The sequence below is a fragment of the Anser brachyrhynchus genome (genome assembly GCF_964034855.1).
Source record: "Anser brachyrhynchus genome assembly, chromosome: 4".
In the NCBI taxonomy this organism is placed as follows: domain Eukaryota; kingdom Metazoa; phylum Chordata; class Aves; order Anseriformes; family Anatidae; genus Anser; species Anser brachyrhynchus.
In genome coordinates this window covers 61,412,435-61,440,381 of record NC_137698.1, presented here as the reverse complement: position 1 = coordinate 61,440,381, position 27,947 = coordinate 61,412,435, and the positions used below count along the sequence as shown (strand labels likewise).

The 27,947-nt window shown below is 37.0% G+C and overlaps 1 protein-coding gene across 8 annotated transcripts in view; it reads right to left on the bottom strand.

The window, feature by feature from the left end:
• KCNIP4 (potassium voltage-gated channel interacting protein 4) overlaps positions 1-27,947 on the bottom strand; it is a 436,947-nt gene that overhangs the window by 200,401 nt on the left and 208,599 nt on the right. For 4 of the 8 annotated variants that reach the window (XM_080590889.1, XM_080590885.1, XM_080590894.1 and 1 more), the window contains exon 1: positions 10,307-18,924. The exons of 3 other annotated variants lie outside the window; for them this stretch is intronic. In XM_080590889.1, the coding sequence (XP_080447015.1) occupies positions 10,307-10,406 (100 nt within the window). In that variant the 5' untranslated portion in view covers positions 10,407-18,924. Of the gene's footprint in view, positions 1-10,306; positions 18,925-22,943; positions 23,479-27,947 lie in introns of those variants that run through there. One more of the 8 variants, XM_080590887.1, reaches the window with a different exon arrangement.

The following is a 27,947-nucleotide window of genomic DNA, read 5'->3' as shown; positions in this document are numbered from 1 at the left end:
AAAAGTCTTATCTGGCCTTAAAATTGACCTGAATGTGAACTCTGAACTTTGTCATGATAAATAAGAGGGAAAGAGTTCTAACTTGTCTTCAAATCCCAAACATTTTTCTGAGAGCACATGTACTTTTTTTTTTATGGTCTTATGAACGTAAGTTTAATTCTCAGACTTCAAAGGAGGTAGCTCAGATGGCACGTTAATACAGTTTAAATATTTAACATGCATAACCTACGGCTAAATAAAATTTGACACAGAGTGAGAAAAAAGTTCCTTTTAACGACAAAATACTCAAGGACCTAATTCAGGTTATAGATTTTTTTTTTTCCAGGTGGGCACACTACACACCCTCTTGAAGTGGCAGAATTTGGTCTTATCCTCCAAGTGAACAGAATTACACATGGACATTATGGATTATCTGCATAAATTGGGCTTTCCAGAAATATCAGGCTCACTGTACATGCAGTACAAGATTGATCTCTTCCTGCTTTTTAAGCATAGTAGTTAAGCATGGGTTCCACCACCAGAGAAATTTAGGCAGGCTGTTTCTTGGTTCTGTTGGTCCTGAAAGCTTCTGAGACACGGGCAAGAAGTGCCTGCATGTAGGTGATTTGTTCTGCTAGCAGCAGTTGTCTTTCCTGGTGACCTACAGGCACTCCATCAATCGGTAAGGGCAATGTCATAAATACTGCTGATTAAGTAGGAGCTTCTGATGCTAAAAGAACATACCAGCCTGTAGATGACTGGTTCTCTGCATTTGGAATCCTAACAAATTTCCTAAGAAAATGGGCCTGATAAGCAAGAAATAACACGAGCTGCAGGATGAATGACTGATCTTCTGAAAAGACTTTTTGAAAAGAAGGGTGAGAGGGGAGAAGAGTTCACTTTTGGGCCACACTGAAGCGACATGCTGTCCTCCCTTATCAGTCAAGGTGCTAAAGAAAGCTTTGGAAAAAACTGTTGCAATATTCCTAATGCATAAAGCAGATTTAAATACATACTTGTATAATAATTAATCTTCTATACAAGAGAGAGCAGAAGGTTTTCTAAATGGAGATAATAGTAGCAATTAACCTTGAAATGTATTACATTAGCTTTGAAATATTTGTAAACTAGGTAATAAGAAATTTTTAATATAAAGTGCTCTTATAATGCATTAGTGGAATCAGACCGTTTTTCAAGAAAATGCTAATCTCAATAATGACAGGGTTTTGACGATACTGTAATATAGGCACAACCTTAACCTGTGAGATCAATTATTCAAAAGTGTAGGTACTGTTTACAAGAACATATGTAAATTGGATAGTTTAAGCAGAAAAAAAATGCATCATTGAAGGAATAATTTCTACAAGAAGAGGCTTCTTACCAATTATTCATTTGTGCTAAACCAGGGAGACAGTGGTATGGATACTGTAAGTGGTCCAAAAGGCATCTCTTTTTACAAGTGTCCTAGCAACTGTGAGGTGTGACACTCCTTACATACTGCAAATAACTCTTCTTTTTCTTCCTCTTTAAAAGAGTATGTTACAGATTCGGGTTCTGGATCATTAGGACTTTCTCCAGAATATTTCATCTCCCCTCTCACCATATGCATGCACAGAAATGCTTATCTTTACATTTGGTCATCACCACCAATGATTTTAAGACATGATTATGCAACTCAGCTGTGTATGTAATGGCATGATTGCCACTGCAACAGCAAGCTGAATAAAAAGGGTTGTTAACCTGACAGAAATGGGTAACAGGACCAAAAAAGGTGTATTTAATGTAACTCAATTCTGCTTTCCTCCAATGGGGATATTTAAATAGGGCTATTTCAACAGAAATAATTTGGAAGTGAAGTTTGCTGTAAAAGGGAAAAACAAATGAGATTTACTGAAAGTATAGACAAAGAGAAGATGAAAGAGATTTGCGCCAATACCTTCCTATTAAACCTTCATGAGGTAGGGTAGGCCCTGTAATCCAAGCGTCTATTCAATGTACCTAAAATACTTGATGTGTGATGCATAACCATAATGCATACGTCCAGTGAAGATATCTTACTTAATGTCTTAATTCAATTGTTTAATAACCCCTTTCTCTTTTCTGCTTTAGAATAATGGGTTTATTTTGTTTGATTTTTTTTTGTGTGTGTGTGTGTTAGAATTTGTTGTTATTAAAGAGCATTAAATTTATAATCATACAGCTTGTATATAAAAGTATACAATATTTCCTATAAAAGCTTTGATATAAGCACTGAGTATAAAATAATTGGTTAATAAACAGGTAATTGCCAGGTTGTCTCACACTGTAAACAACGAGGAGTCTGCTGTGGACTGCTTTGGATGATACAAGTTTTATCTGTCTGTTTGAAGAAGAATAATTTTGAACTATTTATCGAAAAAAAAAAGGAAAGAAAATGTGCTTGGAGAAATTTATTCTTTAATGTTTCTGCAATATTTTTGGAAAGTATCAATAAAGGCCACTAGAAGAAAAGACTGGACAACAACCAGAAATTACTTCTAGAGATACCACAAGGGGAAAATGACGACAGAAAGCAAAAACCAGAGGTGTTTCATCTGATTAAATCATCTGCTTCATTAGATTCAGGCAACATTTAGTCTGGCTGGACAGAATTTCCTACCAGGTGCTGAAAAATTCATTGACAGCTACCAGAGAAATAGGTCAGATAACTAAAGGAAAAAACTCTCTTATTAAAAACAACACTACGACCACAAGATCTTCCTTATACTCTTAAGAAGATACACAATTGCTTGTAACTTAACTAAGGAAAGGTTTAGTTGGTATAGTAGGTTTAGTTGGTCTTTCTGACTGACACAGAGCTAATGGCTAGAAAACTTAGATTACCTACTTAAAATGGAGTGTAAATCTGGGAGTGATTCAGAGAAAAAAAAAATGAATCAGTAGGTGAAGATAGGGGGAAAACTGGCATTGGATGCTGTTTTTAACAATGTCAAAAAAGGGAAGTTGTGAAACAAAGTGATTTATCTGTTGTCTTTTGTCATCTTCAGAGCACATCTAGGTTCTGGATTCACCCCACCTAGTCTTAGAAAAACCCTGTAACTCTCTTAATTTGAGAATATCATTGACCCAGATGAATGGATCCCAAATTTAAAAAGTCACTTGTACTCACTTGCTTTCTCCCTTCATCAAATATATTTCCTGATTTTCCCTCCTATGAGGAAAGGCTGAGAGAGCTGGGGATGTTCAGCTTGAAGAAGAGATGGCTCTGGGAAGACCTCATTGTGACCTTTCAATACTTAAAGAGGTCTTATAAAACGAAGATGGAGGACTCTTTACTCGGGTGGATAATGATAGGACAAAGGGGAACGGTCTTAAGCTAAAAGATGATAGATTTAGACTAGACATTAGGAGGAAATTCTTCACTGTAAGGGCCCTGGAACAAGTTGCCAACAGAAGTGGTGTACGCTCCATCCCTGGAGGTTTTCAAGGCCAGGCTAGATGGGGGCTTGGCCAACCTGATCTAGTGGGTAGTATCACTGTCTATGGCACGGGGGATGGAATTAGATGATCTTTAAGGTCCCTTCCAACCCAAGCCATTCTATGATTCTATGATTAGTCTAAACATGCTATGGTGGTCATCATAAAAATAAATACATAGAAGTTATCACCGTGTAGTATACAGGCATTAAGAGCACATGATCTGATCATTTCTTTTAACTTCATGGATCAACCCATGAAATTTTGTAGTCTCTGGCATAATTTTCCTCATGTATTTCCACATATCAGGAAATAATTCTATTTACTGTTGCAAAGCATTTTAAATTCTATGGGAAAAAAAAAGTACAGGAAGTCTTACTAGCATTAATATATTTCATAACAGAATGGATAGACCTGATCTCACTACTCAGATTATTTATTTCTGCCTACAAAATTAGGTATGCCATTTTTCCCCCTACTTACTGACAAAACTATATTCTTATAAGATGCTTACTCTTCTACTCAGTAGCCCATTAAAATAATTAGTTCTAAATATCTGGGGAAAAAAAAATCCACAACAATTTAATTTCTATTGTTTTTAAAACTTAAAAAAAAAAAAAAAAAAGGAAGAAAAAAAGATTTTGGGGGGGCTATTTTAGCCTTAAGTACTGAAAAGTAATAAATGTTCTCAAAACTTGGTATAAATTGTGCATGTTTCAATTTGTACCACCCATATTTACTCTTAGCTAATATACAGGCCAGGAAAAAAAAAAAAAAAAGGAGAGTGAGAGAGAGTCAATAACTGTTTCTAGAGGGCATCTATAGATTTTCATTAAAAGGGAATTGAATCTTGTAGAGAATAAGTAAAAATCAAGGCATTTATAGTGATAGGCAAACACTGTGCTGTATATACTTTTCTTTTGCTTATGGTGGCTCTTTGACAGTAGGAATGTCAAATTTACTTATTTAAATTAAATAAATAAAACAGATACTTTCATAATATAAATTCTATATTGAGTAGCCAGTAGGAAATAGGGAAAGTAAATATCAGAAGTTGTCTCCTTGAGGGAGATAAAACAGACCAAAATCACAGGACTTTCTCATACCCACGTTAATCCCATAAATTCTGGGGGGTTATTATCTAAAATTGCAAAGGAGTAAAAATGAGCAATAAGGTTTTAGTAGTCTTCCATTCTATAGTAAATGAGGCAATTTACATTTTTGCACAAAACTGAAACAGGAGTGAGACCCTTGTGTTCATAAAATGCATTACAACTACTCATCACGGGAAAGTTGAGAGTCCTCTGATCAACTCTTTGCTTGGGTCTAGTATCTTTTTTTTTTTTTTTTTAAGGTTAATTATAAACTCACGAGTTTGCGAAGGGTATTGTATTGTAATGTGGAGCATAGTATTCTTTATTGACTTATTCCTTTGACATCTCTTTTTCACTTGCAGTTACAGTATTTGCTTACTTTTGACCTCTGTGGATGTAAAGCACTAAACAAGCTCATGAGTGAAAATTAGTCCTAAGAAAAACATCTCTTCAGTAGATACTGACCTGGGAACACTCAGAACACTTTTCAACAACAATGGATCAGCCTTCAGAAGACGATTCAGAGACATTGGACTGCTTTAAAGCAGACACTGCTTTAAAGAAGGCACCTATTACGAACTGCTTTGGTTAGCAAGCTTGCTTGCCCAGTTCTGGTTTTTGATGCTGCAACCAGAACTTGAGGCTTCTAGTATGGAAGACAGCTTGCCACCATCTACAAATGACATGGTAGTGCTGTTTGAGCAGAAATATTTAATCAAGGAAAACTTCACTGGAGTTCTATGTTGAAGATTTCTATCTACTGCTCACCCATCCACATCTGAGTAGCTGTTTTAACAGTTGTCTTAATTCAATCTATCTTTTTATATATGGAGACTTAATTGAACAGATTACTTCTAAGGAATGCCTGAAATTCCTAACATTAAAGTTTCTATTATCTTTTTTCTTTTGCACACTGTCAGCTCTGTCTAATCTTTTCACATATTGGTCCATAGTTGGTTTCATATTTCATTATCTTGATGTCAAAGAGAGTTATGTACAAAAAGAAAGAGTCACACATAGATCTTTGCCTGATCCCATACTCTTACTACAAACTGTTTCTGGTATGAAGTACTATTAGTGATAACGAATGCTCTGAAATTAATATTCCTCCATTTCCATCCACAAATATCACTGTGGAGGGTGACATCACTGTGGAAGCACTGAAATTCCCAGCAAATCATAAACTGGATCAAAAACCAACTTAACTGGCTGTGAGTTTCAGAGTAATAACAAGTAACTTCAGTGTTATTTCCACTCACATACAGTCTGTCAAAGACAGTTATAAATATCACAAGTGACTCCCTGTGTCTCTGTGGCTTTCCTCTGTTTTCCAAATGTTAAACTGGAAATTGTTAGTAGCTATCACAATTAAAATGGAATTAGAAGCTGCTTTGACATTTTGAGGAATCAAGTTTTTCAGTAATTTAACTAAATTATTACAATTTTATCCAAAAAGTTCTACTACTGCCACTCTCAGGGCTCCTAAGAAAGTTTTTTAGACACTAATCTTGATATTATCATATTAGATACAAACAACATAGACACATTTCACAGAAACATGTATGACTACTACTACGTGTTTTTTTTTTTTTATCCTGTTAGAGGTCCTACTTGCTATGAAAGTATTTCTTAACAAACAGAATATTTTTACATGAATATTCTGGATCACTTACTTTCTTTACATTTCTTCTCTGAACCTTATGCCCAGTGGTACTGGTTTCAATGCTTACACTGAGGAAGAAGAGTAGCTTGGTAGATGACATCAGTCAGTCTATTTGGCCTTTTGCAAGGTCACACAGTCCTACATGATCTTTAGATCGCAGAAAGATCGATTTGAAGCGTGGACTATTCAGTGAATAAAGAATTGGCTGTGTGGCCGCACCCAGAGGGTTGCAATCAATAGCTCAATGTCCAGGTGGTGGCCGATGATGAGTGCTGTCCCTCAGGGATCTGTCTTGGGAACAGTGCTGTTTAATATCTGTATCAGTGACACAGACAATGGGATCGAGTGCACCCTCAGCGAGCTTGCAAATAACACCAAGCTGAGTGGTGCAATCAATACACCAGAAGGAAGGGATGCCATCCAACAGGATCTGGACAAGCTAGAAAACTGGACACATGTGAACCTAATGAGGTTCAACAAGGCCAAGTGCAAGGGGCTGCACCTGGCTCAGGGCAATCCTAGACATGAGCACAGACTGGAAGAAGATCTCATTGAGAGCAGTACAGCAGAGAAGAACTTGGAGGTTCTGGTGGATGACATGAGCTAGCAGTGCACGCTTGCAGCCCAGAAAGCCAGCCACATCAACAGGGGAGTGGGCAGCAGGTCAAGGGAGAGGATTGTCCCCCTTTGATCTGCCCTTGTGAGGTTCCACTTGGAGTACTGCAGCCAGGTCTGGGACCCCCAGCACAAGAAAGTTTTAATTTTAATTGTGAATGATTTTTGGAAAAACTTTTCGTACAAGAAGAAGTGTAATTGATTTTAAATTTCTATCTACAAACTCTTCTTGCTAGGTATCCTCTTTACATCTAATAAGTTTACATTTAAAATAATATAAACTTTATTAAGGAGGACATAATTTGCTAAGAGTTAAAGAGAAAGTCTGCACAATCCACAACCAATGAGAACAAATAAATCTTTTCTGCTACTTGCTACTTTAGAAGCTGTCATACAATATTAAAAACATCTATTTGAAAACACTTTTGTAACAACAGTAGAACCACTCAGCAGCTAAAGGCAACTGAGCAAAACCACAGAAAGCACAGTTGCCTCAGTGATTGCAATACATCATAAAATAATACTTAATCTACAGATAAAGTCCCTGCAACCCACAACCGACAGAAGTATATAAATCTATTCTGCTACTTATCACTTTAGCAGCTGTCATACAATATTAAAAGCATCTGTTTCAAAATACTTCTACTACAACAACAATCACTCAGTGCTTGAAGGCAACTGGGCAAAACCACAGAAAACATACTGTTACCTGACTGCAGTGCATTAGGAAATAAATATTATCAAATATATACAATATTTATTCTGAAGATATTATTTTCATCGTCTTTGCATACTATTATTATACATATAGTTTATATTAAACACTATGAAGAAAGCAGAATATTACTCATGGTAGTTATTAAAAGACTACAATGAAGAAAATGTGGTTTTGCTATTGATTTACATAAATTGCACTTGAGTTTTTCACATTAAATGTGGAGGTGGTTCACAACATTCAGAATCATGACAAACTGATGTGGAAAGAAAGAAAGGCTAGCTTCAAGCTTTTGGTAAGGATTTAGATAGAGACAATTCTGAAACTCAGATCTCTACCTAAGCTTCAGTATACTTTAGAGAGTTCAGCATACTGTTTTGGGTGCACTGAATTACAGATCATTACTGAATCTACAGATGATTTTTAGATAGATGTAGCATGTTTCATATGCCACAAGTACGTAAAACCATTCATTTGTATGAAACATGCAAAAACATTTAACTGGGACACACTAACCTTTGAGAGAAAAAAAAAAAAAAAAGAGATATCCTAAACCAGACAGCAACAAACATTCTTATAACAAACAACACTTCCATGAAACTGTCACCAACTTCTTTACGGATTTCCAGAAAAGCATATAGATATTCTGAGCACACTTGTAAAATTCATTTTTTTCTTAACATTTTACTTAAAAGCATAACATTTGCACAATTTTATGATTCATGCACTTTTCATTATGTATGGGTGGAATTGAATAGACTTGATACTACTTAAAAAAATTTTTTTTTCCCCAGTAAAAATGCATAAATCTATTTTTTTTTTCTATTGTGAATAGTTCAGATCTTTAATTCACAAGGTTAAGAAATACCCGGGGAATTAACCTGCACTGTTCCTAAACTATGAGCAAATGAATCCATAAGTTTGTGCTAGGTATCTAATGCCCACTTTCATACATTATTGTTTATATTTATTACTGGATTTTCACACAACATGCCTTTTATCTCATTTATACCATTTGAATATCACAGAAGGATATACACCTTCCTGTGATTTCCTTTGGCTGGCATGCTGGAAAACTGTACTGCACTAGGAAGAAAGAAACTTTAAGATTTCATATACATGTATACTAACAGTTGTTTTTTTGTTGTTGTTGTTTTTGTTTTTTCTACTGAGGCAGACAAAATAGGCAGCCGCATGATAAACTTATTTCTTACAGAACTCTTACAATCACTTACAGGCAGCTTCACTATATTTCTAATTGCCTTCCCATTATCACCATCCCCAGCCATAAAAACAAGCATAGACAACAATCAAATGCTAAATTTTAGCAAGGAACTGGACTGCATGTGAGGCTCAAAAGAACGCAGAGACCTGCCAACCAACCTAAGAAGTAAATACCTTTTTTTTTTTTTTTGTCAGAATCTCCACAACCTCTAATGCTGCAGGTAACTTATCCCATTTCTCTAGTTGATTGACATTTCTATTTACAACTGAATACAAAACAAAAAGAAAAGCAGAAATTAATGCATTCAAAGGGAATCTCTCTGTTGTTATTTCAACTCAGTGTAACACACTCCAATGCATATATACATTCTTTGTAAAAATGCACTTGATAACACATTTTTTGTGAGTGCCTGCAGGGTTTTCAGATTCTGTAATTAACACTAGCAAGTCCATCTGACACAGCAACAGAGAGAAACCTTTGAGTGAACTTCCCTATTTCAAATCAAATGACTGCATTTCTTGAAAGGGTTACACAAGTAGCATTTTCAGACCTTTTCATAAAAGCAAATTTTGCTTACATTCTCACTCGTTAACACATGAAACCACAATCTCTCAGTAACAAAGTTCCCCTCTTCACAGGCATAAATATATACACTGTACTCAAATGCTATCTTACAGGAAGATTTGAACATACATATTTCTTCAATATTTGAGACAGAACATTTAAGCCTGAAACCTGATGCAATGAATATCACTACATTATCAACTATGCTGCAGTGTTTTTGTTTTTTTTCTGTTTTTTTTTCTTTTTTGATTAACTACTCATATGGTAAGAATAACAGTGACTTTAGAGAAATAAAAGAAAAAAAAAGTGAAAGTAATCAATATTCCACTAGGTTTTGCAAATAAAAAGCACATTAAGAACAACATTAGCTTCTTATTTCTCATTTTTACTGCTTTATACACAAACCATATTGATAAGAAGGGAGGAGGTGATCTGAGATAAAGCATCAAGCAATAAAACTTGCGCTTAATTGCCATAAGTGAACACTAAAGTTGCTTATTTTCAATCTGAGCATTGCAGTTCTTCTTCCTCAAGAACAATTTTAAGTTTTAACAGTACATTAAATATTCAACAGGTTTTTAAATACTACAAAATACATATCTTGAATTTACAACAATTCCCATCTAGACGATACTTGCATGAATAGGCTAGAAGAAAATTTTAAGGCAATATAGCAGTATTTGCACGTTAGCATCCCTAAAGCTCCTTTGGCACCTGCTGTTTTAGAACTGCAGATTTACAACAGGAACAAGATATTCACGTTCTATTCACGTTACCTCTGCTCAACGCTTAAGTTTCTACTTGCGGTATTCAGGACACCGGTGTGTTTTTCCTGCGGAAGAAAAGCGCCGCAGCCCTAAGACCGCCCGCTCGCAGCCCCCAGGGCTGGAGGTGACCCAGGCAGCGCCGCACGCCCACCCTACAGGTGCCCCTGGCCTCGCCGCAGGAGCAGAGCCGGAACAGAAAGGACGAGCCATCAAAAAGCACTCCCTTACCTTCTAAACCTGCTTCAATCAGCCCAAACTGTTCCAACACTTTAACAAAAAGCACAATCACGATCAAAACTGCTATCATTTCGAGCCCTTCCAAGTTCATGATGAGTTAGGTCATGGTCTAACCACAGCCACTGAGGAAAGTGCTCTCCTGCCCGGCTTTCTTTGCAAAGCCATTAAACTACGCGCAGAAGGCTCCTGCGAGGGAAGGGGGAGAGCGGGAAGGGAGGGAGCGGGGGGGGCGGCATCCCATCCACTCGAGCTGGGGCCAGCAGCGGCGAGCGGCTCCGCTCCGGCCTCCGCCACCGGTCCCCGAGCGCCGAGCGCGCTCCCGCAGCCGGGCGGCCCGGCGTGGAGCTGAGGCCGAGGGGTCCTCCCACCCCACCCTGGGTCGGGTCACTCGGGAAACGTCCGCGGGAAAAACGACGCCGAAACGCCGGGGGCCGGCGAAGCTGGCGGCGGCGGCGTCGTTGCGGGCAGCGCGCTGCCATGGAAACGCAGGGAGCGGGCCCGGCGCCGGGCACCGAGGGACGCGAAGGGCCTGAGGGCGAAGCACGGAGCCGAGGGGGGGAACCGCAGCGTCGGCAGGGATCGGCTCTCCGCCGGCCTGGGCAGCACGCGGGGATTTGCCCGGTGCGTCCGGACAGCTCCTCTCTTGGTTTCCCGGGGTTACAAAAAACAGCCCACGAAACTGTTGCATACGGCCGGTAACACCGAGTTTTGCGCGTCAAGAATCGTCTCTCGTCATTAACTGCCACGAACTTCTTTGATTCTGCTGTCTCACACTCACTGAGCTTTATTTAGTGTTTAAGCTGATTTGAAAAAGAAAAATTTTAAAGAATGGGTTGAGAAGGAAAAGGAAAAGCGACCTCATTGTTTTTGATGGTCTCTCACTTCAGTAGGATGTGCTGACCAAAGTATTTTCCAAGTGAAACATTAGCAGCAAAATAACACAAATACTAACCACAAGTCTGAATTGGTGTCCTCCACCAGTATGGGCTGCTGGCCTACCTGCAGAGGTTTGCAGTTCTGTCACACACAGCACAAAACGCTATTCACAGTTAAGGCATTACTATTTAAATCCCCTAATAATTTAGCACATAAGAAGGAATTTACATCAGAAAAACAGCACCTTTATTACAGCAAAAAATGGGCAAGGGAACAATTGCAACAAATTTAATCTTCTCTGGTAGAGTACTGTCATCCACATGGTTGAAATCCATTACCGTCCATTTCTTTCTTTGGATAAGTTTCAAAAAAAACAATCTTTGTGTCATGTAAGAACTGGCAGCGACTTCTAAATCCCCCAGGTATACTCACATTATGATGGGTGTTATCATTACTGAAAACAATGGAAAGAAGTGGGAATATGAGGACTGATAATAATAAATAGAAAAAGAAATGACTTTTTTTCTACTGTGAATAGGTAAATCCATACAGCTTAGTGTTTTGCATGTCACTATTCTATGCTTTGTTTGCTCAGGATTGAAATCTCTGAAACTACTTAAGCTTCTTCTGTCAGAAAACCTAAAGTTTAATGCTCCATCTTAAACATACCGACATGGGCTTTCTCTGTCTGTGCTCAGGACATACTGCAAATCTCTAAGTTTGTTTTCATTTCATTTCTGTAGGCTACTTTTCCTTAGGTAACCGTGCCTTTATTTACTTCAAACTTTCTCCTTCCATTCTTCTGTCTCTTATTTAATCTTTGTTTCAAACAAGGTCAGATACCTCCCTCTAAGCTAACTTATCAATAATTTTATGGACAATGGGTCCAGCTTTCTTTAAGGTGGGACTAAAATGGGATAATTTACCCTTATCAGCAGCATAACCTCTGCAACCGGTGTGCATGTTAACCAAATGATTGATACAAGCTGTGTCTCAGTACATTTAACATTGCCACCTGAACTGACATATTCAATTGCATTAATAGCTTTCCTTAATACTTGTCTGCTGCAAATGTTGACATGAACAGAAAAGTAAATGATTTTTAAAAAGACCCAATATTAACTACTTCTGTGACAGCACCAGTTGCTATTACTGTCAAGGCAGCCACACCAGCCTCATCCAGTGAAGTGCGGTGTGAGAAGGGAAGGGAAGGATGTGCCTGCACCTTTCAGCAGGTGGTGAGACAGCTGCTTTGGGATGTAGAAGGTAAAAGCACAAAGAAGTCTGGAGGTTTGGAGAAAAACTCTAGGAGACAGAGGAATTAGGAAGCTCTTCTCCCTCTATCCTAGCAGCATCATCCACCTCCATAGCCATGAGGGAGAGAATGGGCCTAGGACTGCTCCTGAGGCTGACAGCAGCTGAACTCAAGCCAGGGCCAAGAAGAAAAAAATGGCAAGCAGAGGTTATGGTGGAGGTTCTGCAAAGAAGGCAGCTGTAATTGCTCCCCAAACCTGGATTCCCACTGCTGTGTACTAAGAAATACACAGCGGGGGATCTGCTGTCTGGGGTCTGCCCTATCAGCTATGAGCAGGACAAAGTAGAGAGTTTTTTTCCAGAGGTGTAGGTCCACTGCACCTATGTCTAACGCTTCCAAGTATTCCCACTATTCTTCCAAGACATAGCATAGAATGTACAGAAGAAAAGAAGGAAGCACTATTGCTCCAGTTTTACAGGTGGATGCCAAAACGCAGTAAGAATAATAATCTTCAGGCTAGGAGTTTGCAAGAAAGCTGTAACCAAACTCAGTAAAACTGGCTGAGTGGTCACTCCCAGAGAGTGGTGATAAGCAGTGACAAAGTCAATTTGGAGGCTAGTGACTAGCAGTATACCTCAGGGATCAATATTGAATCCAGTTCTTTTTAGCATCTTCATTAATGATCTGGATGATGGGAGCAAGTTTGCAGATGGCACAAATATTAGAGACGTTGCTGATGCTCCAGAGGGTTGTGCTGACATCTGGAGGGACCTCAACACGCTAGAGAAATGGTCTGACAGGAACATCATGAAGGTCAACAAGAAGAGAAGTGCAAAGTTCTACATCTGGGGAGGAACAACCCCAGACACCAGGACATGCTGAGGACCATCCAGCTGGAAAGCAGCTTGGCAAGAGTTGGGTCTTGGTGGACACTAAGCTAAACAAGAGCCAGCTGTGTGCCCTTGCCAAAAGAAGGTCAATGGTGTTCTTAGCTGCATTAAGCAAAGTATTGCCACTAGCTCAAGGGAGGAGATCCTTCACCTCTACTCATCACTGCTGAAGCCACACTTGGAGTGCTGGATCCAGGTCTGGGCTCTTGAGTACAAGAGAGACATGGATGCACTGGAGAAAGTCCAACAAAAGGCCACAAAGATGATGAAAGGACTGGAGCATCTCCGCTATAAGAAAAGACTGTGAGAACTGGGTCTGTTCAGCATATCCTGGAGGGGACACAGTGGGGATCTCATCAATGTCTATAAATATCTGAAGGGTATTTATATACAAAAGACAATGGAGCCAGGCTCTTTACAGCAGCGTCCAGTGACAGGACAAGAAATTTGGACAATGTGAAACACAGGAGATTCCAACTGAGCACATCAGGAAGCACTTCTGATGCTTCCTTGCCACACATACTGTGTGGGTGACTGAGCATGGCACAGGCTGCCCAGAGAGGCTGTGAAGTCTCCTTCCTTGGAGATCTTCAAAAGCCACCTGGACATGGTCCTGCTCATCCTGCTGTGGGTGGCCCTGCTTGAGCAGGGGGATTAGATCAGATGGCCTCCAGAGGTTCCTGCCAAGCTCAACAATTCTGTGATTCTCTTTCTGTGAATCAGCCATGACAATCTCCTCTATATTTTGTTCTCATTTTCATATACTTACAGTTAAAGATTCTTTTCCTCATTAGGTCATTGCTTTTTAGCAAAACCTTACAAAAATATATTTCTCTTGTAGGAAGGCAAAATACCCCCAGAGCTCTCTGCTCCTTATGTTTCTACCTGCTTAAAAATGGAGTTGACTCTATTGACAACTAATGTTACAAACTGCATGGAATAATTATTTCTCTCTCCAAATAGCTTGCCAAAAATAATGAAGAGACTGTTGATTTCTTCTTTTCCTTACATTTAAGGAAAAAAAAAAAAAAAAGTCATCCTCATTTACCCATACAGTTTTGTCAGAATACAAGAGGAAGAATGTAGCTAACGCATCTGCAAATACTGAAACCCTATTTTCTCTCTTGTGTAACCACCCAAAGCTTAATATATTGTGGAATTAAACTTGAAAAAGGTCTACAAGATAGTTAGGAATGGAGGAAATAGGAATGTGATGAAAAGACATTAATGCATAAATTATCATTACATGTAGATGTTTTATAAAGAACTGCATGTAGCTGTGTTTTTCTTATTTTGTAACTACAGATAAAAAGTTTCAGCCTAGAAAGTGTTATAGATTCTGTAACCTATTCGAAAAAGCATTTAGTACATTCTTACCTTTTATCATGAGAGTAAATATATTAAATTGAAATCACTGGTCATATTTCAAGCTAGGGGCATATCTAAATGCTCACTTCTCATATTGTGATGGAAGTCTAAACCACAATACAGTGAATATGTTTACATTATTATGACTAGGATCCCAGGTACTACGAATCGTATTGCTACTGCTTAATGTTGTATATCACAAAATGTTAATGTTAAAAAAAGACCCATTCAATTTGGACTGAGAAATGGTAAGTGGGTCCACAGATGAAATCCCAGGAATGCTTATATTCTTCCTTACACTTTCTCTTCTTATGCACTCACATTCATCAGGTTGCCATTAAGCTACTCTCAGGATTTTGTCATGACTCCAATTAGGATTTTTAGAATTCTAAGAATTAATATATAGAGATAATTAATATATAGAGAGAATTAATATATAGAGAGAATTAATATATATATTAATTCTTATATATATATATAAACAGCAAATCTTCTAGTTCATCAAATCACTGAGTGTAAGCAGCAAAGAGATACAAGCTATTCTTTTAGCTTTAATTCTTTGAATGTAATCCTCTTTCTCAGTAAATATTTAATGAACCAAAATATACAAAATGCAATGATATTATCAGCCATTATATTAAGTCTCATAATGGACCACACCTTTCAACTTTCCTCTAGGAGTAAGCCAGCGCGGCTTGACTTCCATAGGATCTTTCCCAGATTAAGTACTGGGGAAAAAAATAATAGTAATAATTACAACAATATGACATCACAGTACATTATTTCTACCTCTTTACAACTTTTACCTATGTTCACATCCCAAACTGTGCCCAACTTTTTTTCACTTGTCACTACTCAAGGAGTTGCCACAGTTTGGACATGATGATGCTTAAGTGACGTCAGAAGATAATTTCCTAGTACCATCCAAAAAGTCAGACTACTGATATGCATGGTGATGCCCTAAACATGCATTCCAGCTCTATATCAGCAGGCAGCAATAATTTTATGGGCTAGCATGCATGGTGTAACTCACCCAAAGAGTCTTCAGTCTTGGACAGGGGCAAGGTGTAGTCATGAAGCCAAAGTTCTGGCTCTTCACACTCAGCATTGTATTTAAATAGCAATACATTACATCTTGTGCTTTTACAGAAGTGACTAAAATAGAAAATGTTATATACTATAATATTCATAAACAGGCTTTTTGAAGGCTTCTTGATGTAAAACACCCTCACCAGCCAACTGATTTGTAGTCCCAGTTGAAAAGTATACCTGAAGCTCTCGTATCATAACACTGCTCTTGAGAAGTTCTGATCTGCTATAAAAAGTCAGAAGTGGCATACAGTCATTTTGCCAGTTATTCTAAGTAGTCATTTGAATAGTCTTTGGATATTCTCTCATCCTTAAAATTGAATTATATTTCAAGTTTATCCCCATCCATACTGTGGAAATGTGGCTCCCTGAATCTGTTAGTGTATTTTTCTGGAAGTTGGTGCAGATATTGTAGTAATGGTGGCCATGAATTATATGTCATTTGAAGACATAAATTTTCTCAGCATGTTGAAAAATGCCATCCAGATAACTCCACCTTTACTGGAAATTCTTAAACCACATTAAAAAGCAAAAATCATCAAAAAAGTTCAATGTCAAAAATGTCAGGCAACTACACTTTCAAATGCTCTGTGGAAACTGAAGCTGAAAAATTCTTGGCTGTTGCAATTCCATAGATGAAGCTCAACTCTCCTCATGATTCGTTTGTGCTACTTACTTATTAGCAAGGACTCTGTGTGTCTGAGCTAATGCTTTTGAGACAAGTAATTTCACAGAATTTTTTCTAGCCATGTCAGTCCTGTAGCCCTTCAACCTGGGTATCTCTTATTTATTTCTCCCTTTGTGTTCTTGAATCAGGGGTATATGTAATACCACCAGTACAACTGCTCTAAGATTCAGTGTTTTTCCTGTCAGAGAACTAAAATCTTAATTTAGACTTTCCTGTTTTTGCTTCTCAACTATCATGACTTTCTCTTTGCTGTCCTTAGCAAGTGCTATCTTTCTTTTCTTTTTATCCACTGAGGATACTCCTGCTAAAATCATCATTCTGGGTTGTCACAACTTTCTCAGCCCTTTACATTTCCCTAACGGATCCATTTCAACATACACAAATATATTTGCTATTACCTTCAAGGCCAGTCTTAACATATTACTGCCATACTTGGACACTTCTGACTTTCAAAGAATATTGAGCTGTCAACTCCCTCAATCAATAATGATAGCCTTACTCATTCATAAATTAAACTTTATTCATAAGAAATGTTGCTGGTTCTAATACAGCCCTTTAATATATTCTGAAATATTAATACATCTGTTCTTCCTCGAGTTTCTCCTTAAACTGTGGTAATAGGAAGTCCACAATGCCCTGCCAAAACCTCAGAAGTTACAGTGATGTGTCCACAATAAAACTTTCTATTCATAATTGTGTTTGTTTGCTCTCCCATCCCTGTCACTCTACCTGAGCTCTTATTTTATTCTTAAGTATTAGATGTCTTGGAGCAATTTTTGTTAACTTTACAAAACACCATAGTACTTTGCTTACTCAAGTCCAACAGCATCTAGATGATATAGGAATATGGTCAGTGATTTGTAAAAAAAAAAAAGTGATATTTTAGCCTATATGTGGGATACAAAAACTGATCCATTGCTATTCTTCACTGTGTTCCCAAGTTAGTTATCACAGTAAATTTTTTGTGCCATATTAGGAGAATTATTTTAGTAAGCCACTTTCTATGAGACTCATATCTAGGAGAAACATCTGCAAGGAACTATCTGCATACTGTTTGTTACATGTGTCTGAAAGACATTTGCTTTTGCTGAACAAGGCTAAGTGAATATAAGCAGAGATGATAAAGGCTTCAAGGACCTCAATAGAATATCTGCTTCTGACCCCCTTGTGTCTTTTTGAAAATACCTACCCCTAGAAAATAAAGCTGTCTAAATTAGTAAATTAAATATATAATTCTCTGCTACTTTTATTGACTACCATAGAACAGTCTGCATCCATACTATACACATCTCTTGTCCTCTAAAACAGTATGGCTATAGAAAAAATGTTGAAATAGAAATGCTAGGATTAGTTTCTGGTCTATGATAGCTCCTAAACCATGTACAGGGGTTATTTAGGAGAGTGTTAGCTAGCACAGGCCAAGAGTATTACAGGCACTCTTCTAATACTTTAATAGAGTTGATGACAGTGTCTCAATGTGCAAGAATGTTTCCTGGAAGTGTTTAATTAACTAGTCTAGACACAGTCTAAACTTATCAGCTGCATTTTAAGTGATTCAGTGTAATAATTTGAGAGCTGACGTTAAAAAGAGAATATCTTCAACTTCGAGAAAACCTGCTCCACTTTTGAGCACATAGGTTCAAAAGGGTAGCCAGGGTTGCCTTGAAAAGTTACAAAACATGGAAATCTAAGAATTGAGACAAATTTACATGAATTCAAAATAAATAAATAAATAAATACTAGTTAGTCAGTACTTTAAATGACCACAGTTCTGTTGAAATTTTGCTAGAGGGATTTCCTAAGTTTTCCCAAGCTCAAATTCTCTGAACATGTCAATCACCTGGTATCAGGGCATTTGTGACAGTACTGGATGTAAGGCAAAACAGTCTAAGCAGACCTAGAATGCCATACCTGTTGCAAAAGACTGCTATGTTAAAAAGACTACCAATGCTTCAAAACATTATTAACTTATTGAGACATCAACAGCTCAACAGTGAGCAAGTTTAGTAAACACAGCAGAAAAATAAAATTGAAGAGGTCTATGGCTGAGTGAGATAATTTTGAAACATTTATCAAGAGATCTCTGGGAATGTGAGAAAACACACAGAAGTGCAAGGATGTGGACAGTAGCTTTCATGATTGTCAGAACACTGTTAATAACTCAATTACTTCTGCAGTCTTAGCATACACTCTTTTTATATGGTCATGACAGCTTGATGACAACAAAGCTAATGGAAGAAAAATACCTTTAAACAGAAGAAAGAGTTTGTAAAAGCTGTCCAGAACATCTTTTTACAGCTGGAAATGTTTGTTAAGTAAAATTCTAGTAAACTAAAACTAGTTTCAATACCTAAAAGAACAACAAATAACTTGGCAATTTTCTTTTCAAAGTCACAGGTCTTCTCTCATGGGCTGTTTTCTAATGTACTTATTGACTCCCCCCCCTCCCCCCCCCCCCCCAAAAAAAAAAAAAAAACAAACACAAACAAACCAATACATACCTTTGATAGTTGCATATAGGAAGTAAGGGAGGTGGAACATTTTAGAGCTATCTTCCAAACTTGTATGATGAAACTTAAACATTCCTCTTTGTTTCTAATTAGCACTGTCTCTGTGCTCTTAAATATGATCTTTTCTCCATTTTTTTCTCTCAAAAATAAAAGTTGCTTTTGTCATAGGATAAGCCATTTTAGGAACAGCAGATTTAGGAATAACAGACTTGAATGAAAACTGCACAAAATGCACAGAAACATTTCCTCAACATATCTGGATTCAGCTGTAGATCACTATTTTCTGTCTTCCAGAACAGCATTCTACATGTAACTCTGGAATTTTGTTTTGATTTCTTCCTCTGAGAGGTGCAATCACTGTGGAAAGGACCTTCACAATGATCAACAGAGAAACTGCAAAAACTTAGAAACTATTACCAACCCATATTTTCTCTGGAACCATGTAGCTCTGCAAGATAAAGAGCATGACTACATAATGGGAAAGCATTCATACAGTATGTTCAATTGTTGAATTTGTAAAACCATGCACAATAAACTAACTAGATATCTTGGTAATAAGTTTTGCTAACAAATCTTAATAAAACTATGTTAGGGCTTTCTAAAATCACAACTATGCCAAACACAGCTATTCAAACTCTTGTCCACAATTATAATCCCATAAAGAAACTAGATTAAGAGATTACAATGAAAAACAAGTATTATGTAAATCTGATCACTTTCTATGCTTTCTTTCTGGCAAACAAGGCAGATGTGCAGTTTGTGTGGTATGTAGCATGCAGATACCTACATTTTTAAACCTATAGCTACGGATAGAAGGTGAGAATTGAATCACACAATACAGTAACATTTTCATGCAAATAACAAAGAAAGAAGATACATCATTAATAATTAGAGGTATCATTAATAATTAGAATAACACTACTTTTTGATACATCTTTTGCTGTGTATTATTGGAAAACTGTCAAGCTTCCTGTGGGCTTTAGCTGTGTTAAGTGAACTTTACCATAAATATGTTTAGGAAACTTATCTACAGTCTCAAAATAAAAGACTGACAGAAGAGTTCCTTCAGTTCAGCTGATGGAGCATGTGGATGTTTGCCAGGCTTTTCCTCCTAATCCCTTGTTGCTTCATTAGTAGCTCACTGCAGACGACAAGGGACTTTTATGCCAATCAACAGTAAAAAGTCACAGGGAAGCCTAGCTCACATGCCTATGGAAAACAGCTTGAGACACTGCAACAAGGCAGCATTTTTCAAAGTTATGCTTAAAATAAAATAAAATAAAAAAATAAAAAAGCACAAAACAAAACAGAACCAAAAAGCCAGGGAAATCAGAAAGCCAATGTCTGCTGAACCTTACAGTCTGACTTAAGCACTAGTGTGCTGCTAGAGTGTACTTCTAGTCCAAATGTGAGCTTCTACTTTTCCCAGAAGTTATTATTAAGACAAATGACAGAACAAAACAGTGACAAGTTGAATGTCTTTTTTTTCAGGCTGGTTATATAAAGCTAACCAACATACATAATGTCATAAAGTAAATAAGAAAATGACATTGTTTTCAAGTCCGCCCAATTAATAATCTACTTGGATGAAGAAGCCCCCAGGTTTTTCTTAACATTTTGACAGTCTCTCTCCTTTTTTTTTTTCTCTTTTTTTGTTCCTACACACCTGTACCATGTAAGAGCCCAAAGCTCTCAGGAGTTTTGTGTTGTTAGGTGGGTGATGCTAAGTCATCTTATTGGAGAAACTCACTGAAGGGTGGGCTAGGTTTTCTAAAGAATCAAGTATTATGCCAATTTTCGCACTGTGAAAAAAACATCTTACAAATTACTTACATCAACAATATATTCAATAATAAGGTGTACCTCATTGATACCCAATCATCATTAAGAAACAAGGTTGTTTTAAACCAGATGACAAGGATAATTGGCCATTCTACGTGAACAACTAGTCCTACTTAGTCAAGTTGCATACGTGGTCTTTATAGCATAGGTTTGAAGAATGTGTTTGCAATAGTACAGAGAGACATAAAGTACTAACATTTGCTACTTCAATGCAAAGGAGATTTCTGTGCACAAAGCACTGAGACTTAGAGACTTTCAATAGTGCTAAACTCAGCAGAGCTACTCTTAAACTAACAGGCAGAAAATTCTTCTTATCTAAATTCTCTCTCTCCCTCCTGTCTCTGTGCAATATAAAGGTCTGCATTACCACTTCCTTCCTCTATTATTACATTCTTTGTTATCAGTTGATATATTTTTCTTCATAAAAATCATCTACATACCAGAAATATGACTCCATTTTCTAACACATTATTAGTTCTACATGGTTCTTTAGTCCTCATCACTCTATGCTTTTTGAAGGCTGCTTTTATTTAAATTCAGATTTCCTGCACTGGAAAGACTGTGTCTTGATTTATACCTTCTCCATTTGTTTCTGGAACACAGACATGTTTCTATGTGAGCTGGTAACCTTCCAAAAGGGTGTGGAAATTTCAGGAGCAAAGAGAGATCCAGTGGATACCCACAGAACACAGGGGACACTGAGACTTGTTTACATATTAGTCTTTTAAAAGTGTCAAAAGAATGTTGCTGTTTCATTTTAACATAAGAAGTTTGAAGAGAGGCCAGATAATATTTGCTTTGCTTTTATATTCACTGGCAATATAGGATGATGAAGAGAGTTCAGAATGTTCCAGGGAACTCAGAAATGTGAAACAATAAGAAATATGACATTTAATGCTCCTCGCTTGTCAAAATAAACAAAAAACAATGTGATGCATGAAAAGCTTTGCTGGTGTTAGGTATTATTTTTTATTATTTTATTTTGTGTTTTCTATTGCTTTCTCTGAAAATCTGATGAGTTTTTTTGATTGATGTTCAATCCCCATATTCTCTTCCATCATGAAAATGACACCATTCATGCAAATTCTTTATTTCATTGTGGATACACTAGACTGATAGGCAACCATAGCTCTGTTTTGTGCAATGTACATAGGAGAGAAGACATAAGGGGTGAGAAGAAGACTGTGAGAAGTTGTCTGTTCATCAGGAATTAAAAAACAACAAACAAACAAACAAACCAAACAACAACAAATCAACAACAACAAAAAAAACCAAACTACCAATAGCAACAACAACAAAATATCCAGTAACTGAAAGGGAGACAGGTATAAAAGCAGAGAGCGGACATGGATATTTATGGTATGGTCACTCTGGCGCTCTGAATAGCGCAGGTCGGCCACATTTAAAGTATGAACTAGCATGAAACAAAGAGAGATCAAGCATTTTTCCATGAAACTTTTTGCTACCATTAATAGCACTGCTATAGTTACAGATACCAGTGAGTAACAGAGCCCATATTTTGTCATTCATTGAAAACATAAAAAGATCCTACTCAAGTAGTAAAGTTAAGCCCTGTAAGGATAGGCATCAAAAGATGCATGCTGTGCATGGTGGCCTAGTAAAACCCTTTCACCTGGCTGCCTATCAGTTTACATGACAGAGAAAGGATTCACACTGTCAGGTGATTGAAATATTCTGCAGAGAAGAACAAATGAAAAAAATTGAATACTTCCTTCACATGGGAGGACATCAAAATATATTTGAAGCAAGTAGATTGTGCCTGTTCGAATTACTAACACTGAAATCGAGCTAGATAAGTTAAAAGAAGTCATTTAAAGACCTTCAGATCAGTATTTTGAGATCTCACATGAAAACAATGATGTTGAAAACAATAATGTCTAAAATTGAACAGAGCTAAATAAAGATCAGTATGGAGGAAAGAAAAAAGATTCTGAAAGACTTTCTTTTTCCCCAAGCTACGAACAGAGGGTTCAAATGGCATCCTGAGACTTGCTATTCTCAAAATTAATTTTAGAATGTAATTTAGACTCAGCCATGAATATAGCCTTGTCAGAGTACAAGAGAACTGTGAAATTAAATATATACATACCTATGTACACAACATGGGAGTGGCTGGTTGTAACAGCAATTCACGTCTTACATTATTCTTCAGGATTATCAATATGCTTCAAATGTAAAATTCTTCATTCATAACTTCAGCCATTATTTATTTACTTTTTCCCTGAGGAATATCCCTCTGAAGGAGTTGCAGGGTTTTGCATCAGAAGAGGAAACTCAAGCTCTGTATTTGAAGATAATGGCAGGCTCTGGCAGAGGGAGCCCACAGCAGTGGAGATGGTCACCAGTAGAGAGCTTTCCCACAGAAATGCAACACAGCAGAACTAACTGATGGCTGGAGCAATTCTACACCTTCCTGTCAGTCTTGCTGCATATGAGGAAGATATCCAATAGGAAGACAGAAACAGGAGTTTGCTGGTAGCTTCTCCTTCCCAATATGCACCTTCTCCACACTGCAGGCTCTACTGCTTCCTCAGTGAAAGGATCCTGAGGAACTGAGCTGTGGTACACATCCATCCAGACTCAGCACCTTCCACAGTGCAGTCCTACTGCTTATCTTCCACCTCCTAGAAACAGAAGCAGGCTCAGGAACTTTCCCATAATTGTACTTCTAGAAACCCTACAAACCATAAAGCAGCAACTTTTTGATGCCTGTGGTTTTGGTCTCTGCCTGTCATGGCCTGTGGGCTTGGCTATTTCCATTCTTGCTCACTTTTCTGTGACTTTAATTCTGAAGCAATATTTTCATTTAATTGGATGCAGCACTTTTCATTTCAGTATCATTTTTCTTCTAGTTTTCTGGCTCCTTTCTTTGTAAAATGTCCTGCTTACTTGATCACTAACAGCAAGAGTCAGTCTGTAGCTTCCACTTTTGGACAAAGTTCTTATTTTAATCCTTTGTCCTGGGCGCTAATCACTTGAAATATGAACATGAAATTAAAAGGTGAAAGTTTGCCTGCAAAGTTTTTCCAGGTTCTATTCTAATTGTTATTGCAATAGAGACTACCTTTGAGTAAATCTCATAATTCAGAATCATCATTTTTCTGTTAAATTATTCAGATCAGCTATAAATCTTTCTGCAACCAGATTCTTCTCTTTGCATCTTTGATGATGCTTTGCATAACTTAGGCTTTGAGACTTACTTTTTTTTTTTTTAACTTTTCTACTTTATGCAGCTATAATATCAGTTTAGATTTCACAGGTAGAAATGAAAGCTAGTCCATTTCATATACAAATGAGGCTAATGCTTTCAACAGTTGAACAAGTCAATTGATGGAACAGTTTATTTAATGTTTTCATTCCATTACCTCCTGTGAAAGACATGGTCTAGTCACTTCCATGTTCAGGGCTCAGGTCAAAAATCACTGTTCTGGATTATTTAACTTTCTTAATTAGAACAGCTCACTGTTAAAAAGTCACTGGCCAAATTTCTATAGCTTCATGACTGCCCAGGGAAACCCACAGTGCCCTCTAAATCGGCCAGGAATCGTTTTAAAATTGTGAGTTCAAATCTGCTCCTGTTGCAGCTGAGCAACATTTTGACAACTGAGTTGTGTGCCAAATTATACTGATCTCAGACCAATTATTTATCCATGTACACATTAACCATTTCTTTCTATCTGGTGTCTCACCATCAAAGTGCCAAGCAATAGATAGATCAGACATACTGGTACTTGAAGATAAAGCATCCTCTTTGCATTTATCAAGATACACAACCACACATGCAATCCTCTGTAAATAACATATTAAGATGAACTGTATGTGATGTTTTACCCATTCAATATTAGCATTCTGTTCTACTATCTGCGCTCAATTAAAGCTGCATATACCATCTTCAGTATATTGCCCTAATGATACCCTATCTTTTGGATAGTTTTGTAATTTCAACATAGGGAGTTTCTTCCTATTCAAAATAAAATAAAATAAAATACATATGGATATAATATGCTAGTTTTGACTAGAGGGATCAGCACATGCTTCCATCATGTTTTTTCACCAATCCATTTACATTGTATCCTTGTTTAATTATCTTTAAGTAACACATTAGTTAACTAATAGTCTAGCAAGTACAGAATAAAAAGCCAGAAAAGAAAGCCTGAAATGTAGCTTTCATGCTTATTAGCAGATTTAACCAAACTACTAGAAATTACTAGTCTCTCTAAAAATAATGGAATGCCTTATTCTGATAAATGCAGGGAAAATAACAAAATCTATTTGATGGAGTATCCACAATGTTTTTTTACAAGTATGTTATAGTCCCTATAAAAGGTAATCTATGAACTGAAGGTACAAAAGTCTATGGAGATGAGGAGTATGATGATATGCTCCTAAGCTGAATATTTACATGTCAGCTGTAACAATATTAAGTTAGTGAGGTCAGAATAAAGCTGATCCATCTTCTCAATGAGATGTTAATAAATTAGTTTAGTAAAAGACAAAAACATGGCATATTACTACATGATACTTAAGTAAGTGTGAAAGCTTCTGAGATATTCCTGTAATCAAAAAATGCTAGAAGCAGGGAAGGTTAGCAGACTGTGGTTTTATCTTTTTTTTTTTCCTTCTTTTTTTTTTTTTTCCCCTCTCACATGGGGACAATTTTCAGTGATCCAGAATAAATTCAGAAGACATTTTGAAAAACTGCACAATTTACAGGGAATCATTCCTCATTCTGATGACTTACATTGGTGAAACTTGTTCTGTGCATGAAGCTTTGAAATCTGTCCTATTCCCAATTCACTACTTCATATTGTTGCAAAAGTAGTAAAAGTGTCAAGGTAAAAATTTAATATAATAATTATCTGAAACTAGAGCAATATTTTAGTGATCACCAGAAATGATGCACCTACCTCTGCTGATAGTTAAATGTATATAGACCTTACATTTCAAGTTTCAAATGGGATCACTGAAGTTGAATGAACCCCTAGAAAACACAGTCTATGCAAGAAGACTTAAAATATAGCCTGTAAAAAACAGCTATGAGAGAAGCACCTAATAAATATATATTTTTTTTTAATAATCCTGCAGACTCATAATGATAAAGTATGATTTTAAGGGATCTCATGAAGCAATCTAGTCCAGTCTCTTGCATTATACTTATATCACTCCTAACAGACATTTAAAAAGAAACATTAAAAGAATTAGAGCTCCTACCAAAGTACTGAAGTATTTTTTCAGTCTTTAGAAAAAGTGAATCCGGTCCCTCACCCAGTATTTACTCAAAATTCCCCAGTCTCTTCTGCTGCTATTTGACCCCATTTCTTCTCATCTTAGTCATGCAGCTCTGTAAATCTGTCTCTCAACTGAAGCAGGTCTGGTCTACAAAAATGAACTGAAGCAACTGAAATTCTATGAAGCAGTAACATAATTTCCATATGTCCTTCTTACAAAAACATCTTACTTATGATCCTTTGGTGTATTTTTTAATCAGAAAATTGAATATCTGAAATAGTCAAGCTATTTTTAAAAAGTTTTCCAAAAAAAGGGAAAAAAGTATTGCAAAACACAATTTTCCCATAAGTATAAAAAATTCAAAATCATTCAGAATAAATTCTAAATTATTTCATAGCCTGTGGAAAACATAATCCATATTAAAACTGGACTACTGACTACTTCGCTTTTACAATGTAATCTTTCCCCTATTTTTCCCCATTTAGATAAAAAGTTTCCCTAGGCATTGACTGTGTTGTATACATTCAGAAAATCATCCCAGATGTATCTTAATCTAAATAATAAATGCCAATAAAATGATACAAGGAATCCAAGCTTTCTTTTTAAGTGGAACATGACTGAACTGAAAGTCCAATGGGGACATGCTATTTCATTTGGAAGTCACTGAAAACTACTGTTTCCATAGGTTTATCTGGACCTGTGACCTCAAACTGAGATCAGCTGCAAACAGCAAAATTATTTTAGGTATGCAGTGTTTAGCAGAGGTCAGCATGACACTTACAAGTCTGTACTGTGGCCAAGTTCACTGAAAAAAAAAAAAAACAGCACTTGGAGACTCTTATTCTGTTTGCCCATTGCACTGGAAAAGAAAGTCCTACCAGAAACCCTGCAAATACAGAGAATGTCTGTACACAGTGATTTTGCATTTTGACCTCTGTGTTAGTTGAAAGATAAATGATGTTAGGGGTAGTCATAGAGGTTCTGTCTTGCTAAAACAATTACATATCTTGTATATGTTATTTATTCAGGAAAATGTAATGTCTGTTTTATGAAATCAATTTAGTATTGATATGGCAGTTTTGGGTAGACAGACCACTTAATCTGTAACACATGTCTAAACCAGGACATCAAAATTCAGGGAATTTTGATCAGAAATACATATTTCTGACCTTATGAACTCTTCTGGAGGAATTCAGTATCCCAACAGAGAAACTGCCCTGTGTTGAGGGAGCTGCTGCCAGATACTCAACATATATATAAAACATTCTTCTCTTGAATGTGTTATTTCTGGGCAGAACGAGCCCTAAATAACTGTCTCATTGCACATTAACAGTTTATGTGGCTGGATTTCAATTCCACATAATTTATGGAACACTAGAGAGTTTTATTACAAGGTTCAGGAGAAATTAAAAGAAAATCAAGTACAAATGAAGTATGGGTCATCCAAGAGCAGAATTCATAGAGGTACTGGAAAGCAAAATAGTATCTGTTACAGCATCCAAAAAGACAGACGGATTTCCAGTGCATGTGTTTTCAGGAAATAAAACAGTTTGGCTGAGGTTGAACTTTGTCATGTTAGACAGGGAAAGAGATGCCCCTTGTAAGTGGGCTAAGAATCATTGAGAAACACTTTTGCCTCTGCTTTACTGTAGACCCAATCCCATTTTCAGTGCTGAGAAAGCATAACATGAGATTTCATAGAGGCCAGGGGAATAATATGTGTGAGATAACGTCTCTCCTTCTTTTCCCAGTGGAAGGAGCTCAGCTAAAAAGAAACAAACAAGCAAAACCAAATTAAAACCCTATGTAATCTGTAACACAATCCATAAGCAACAAGACCTATTATAAAAAACTGCTGGGCCCA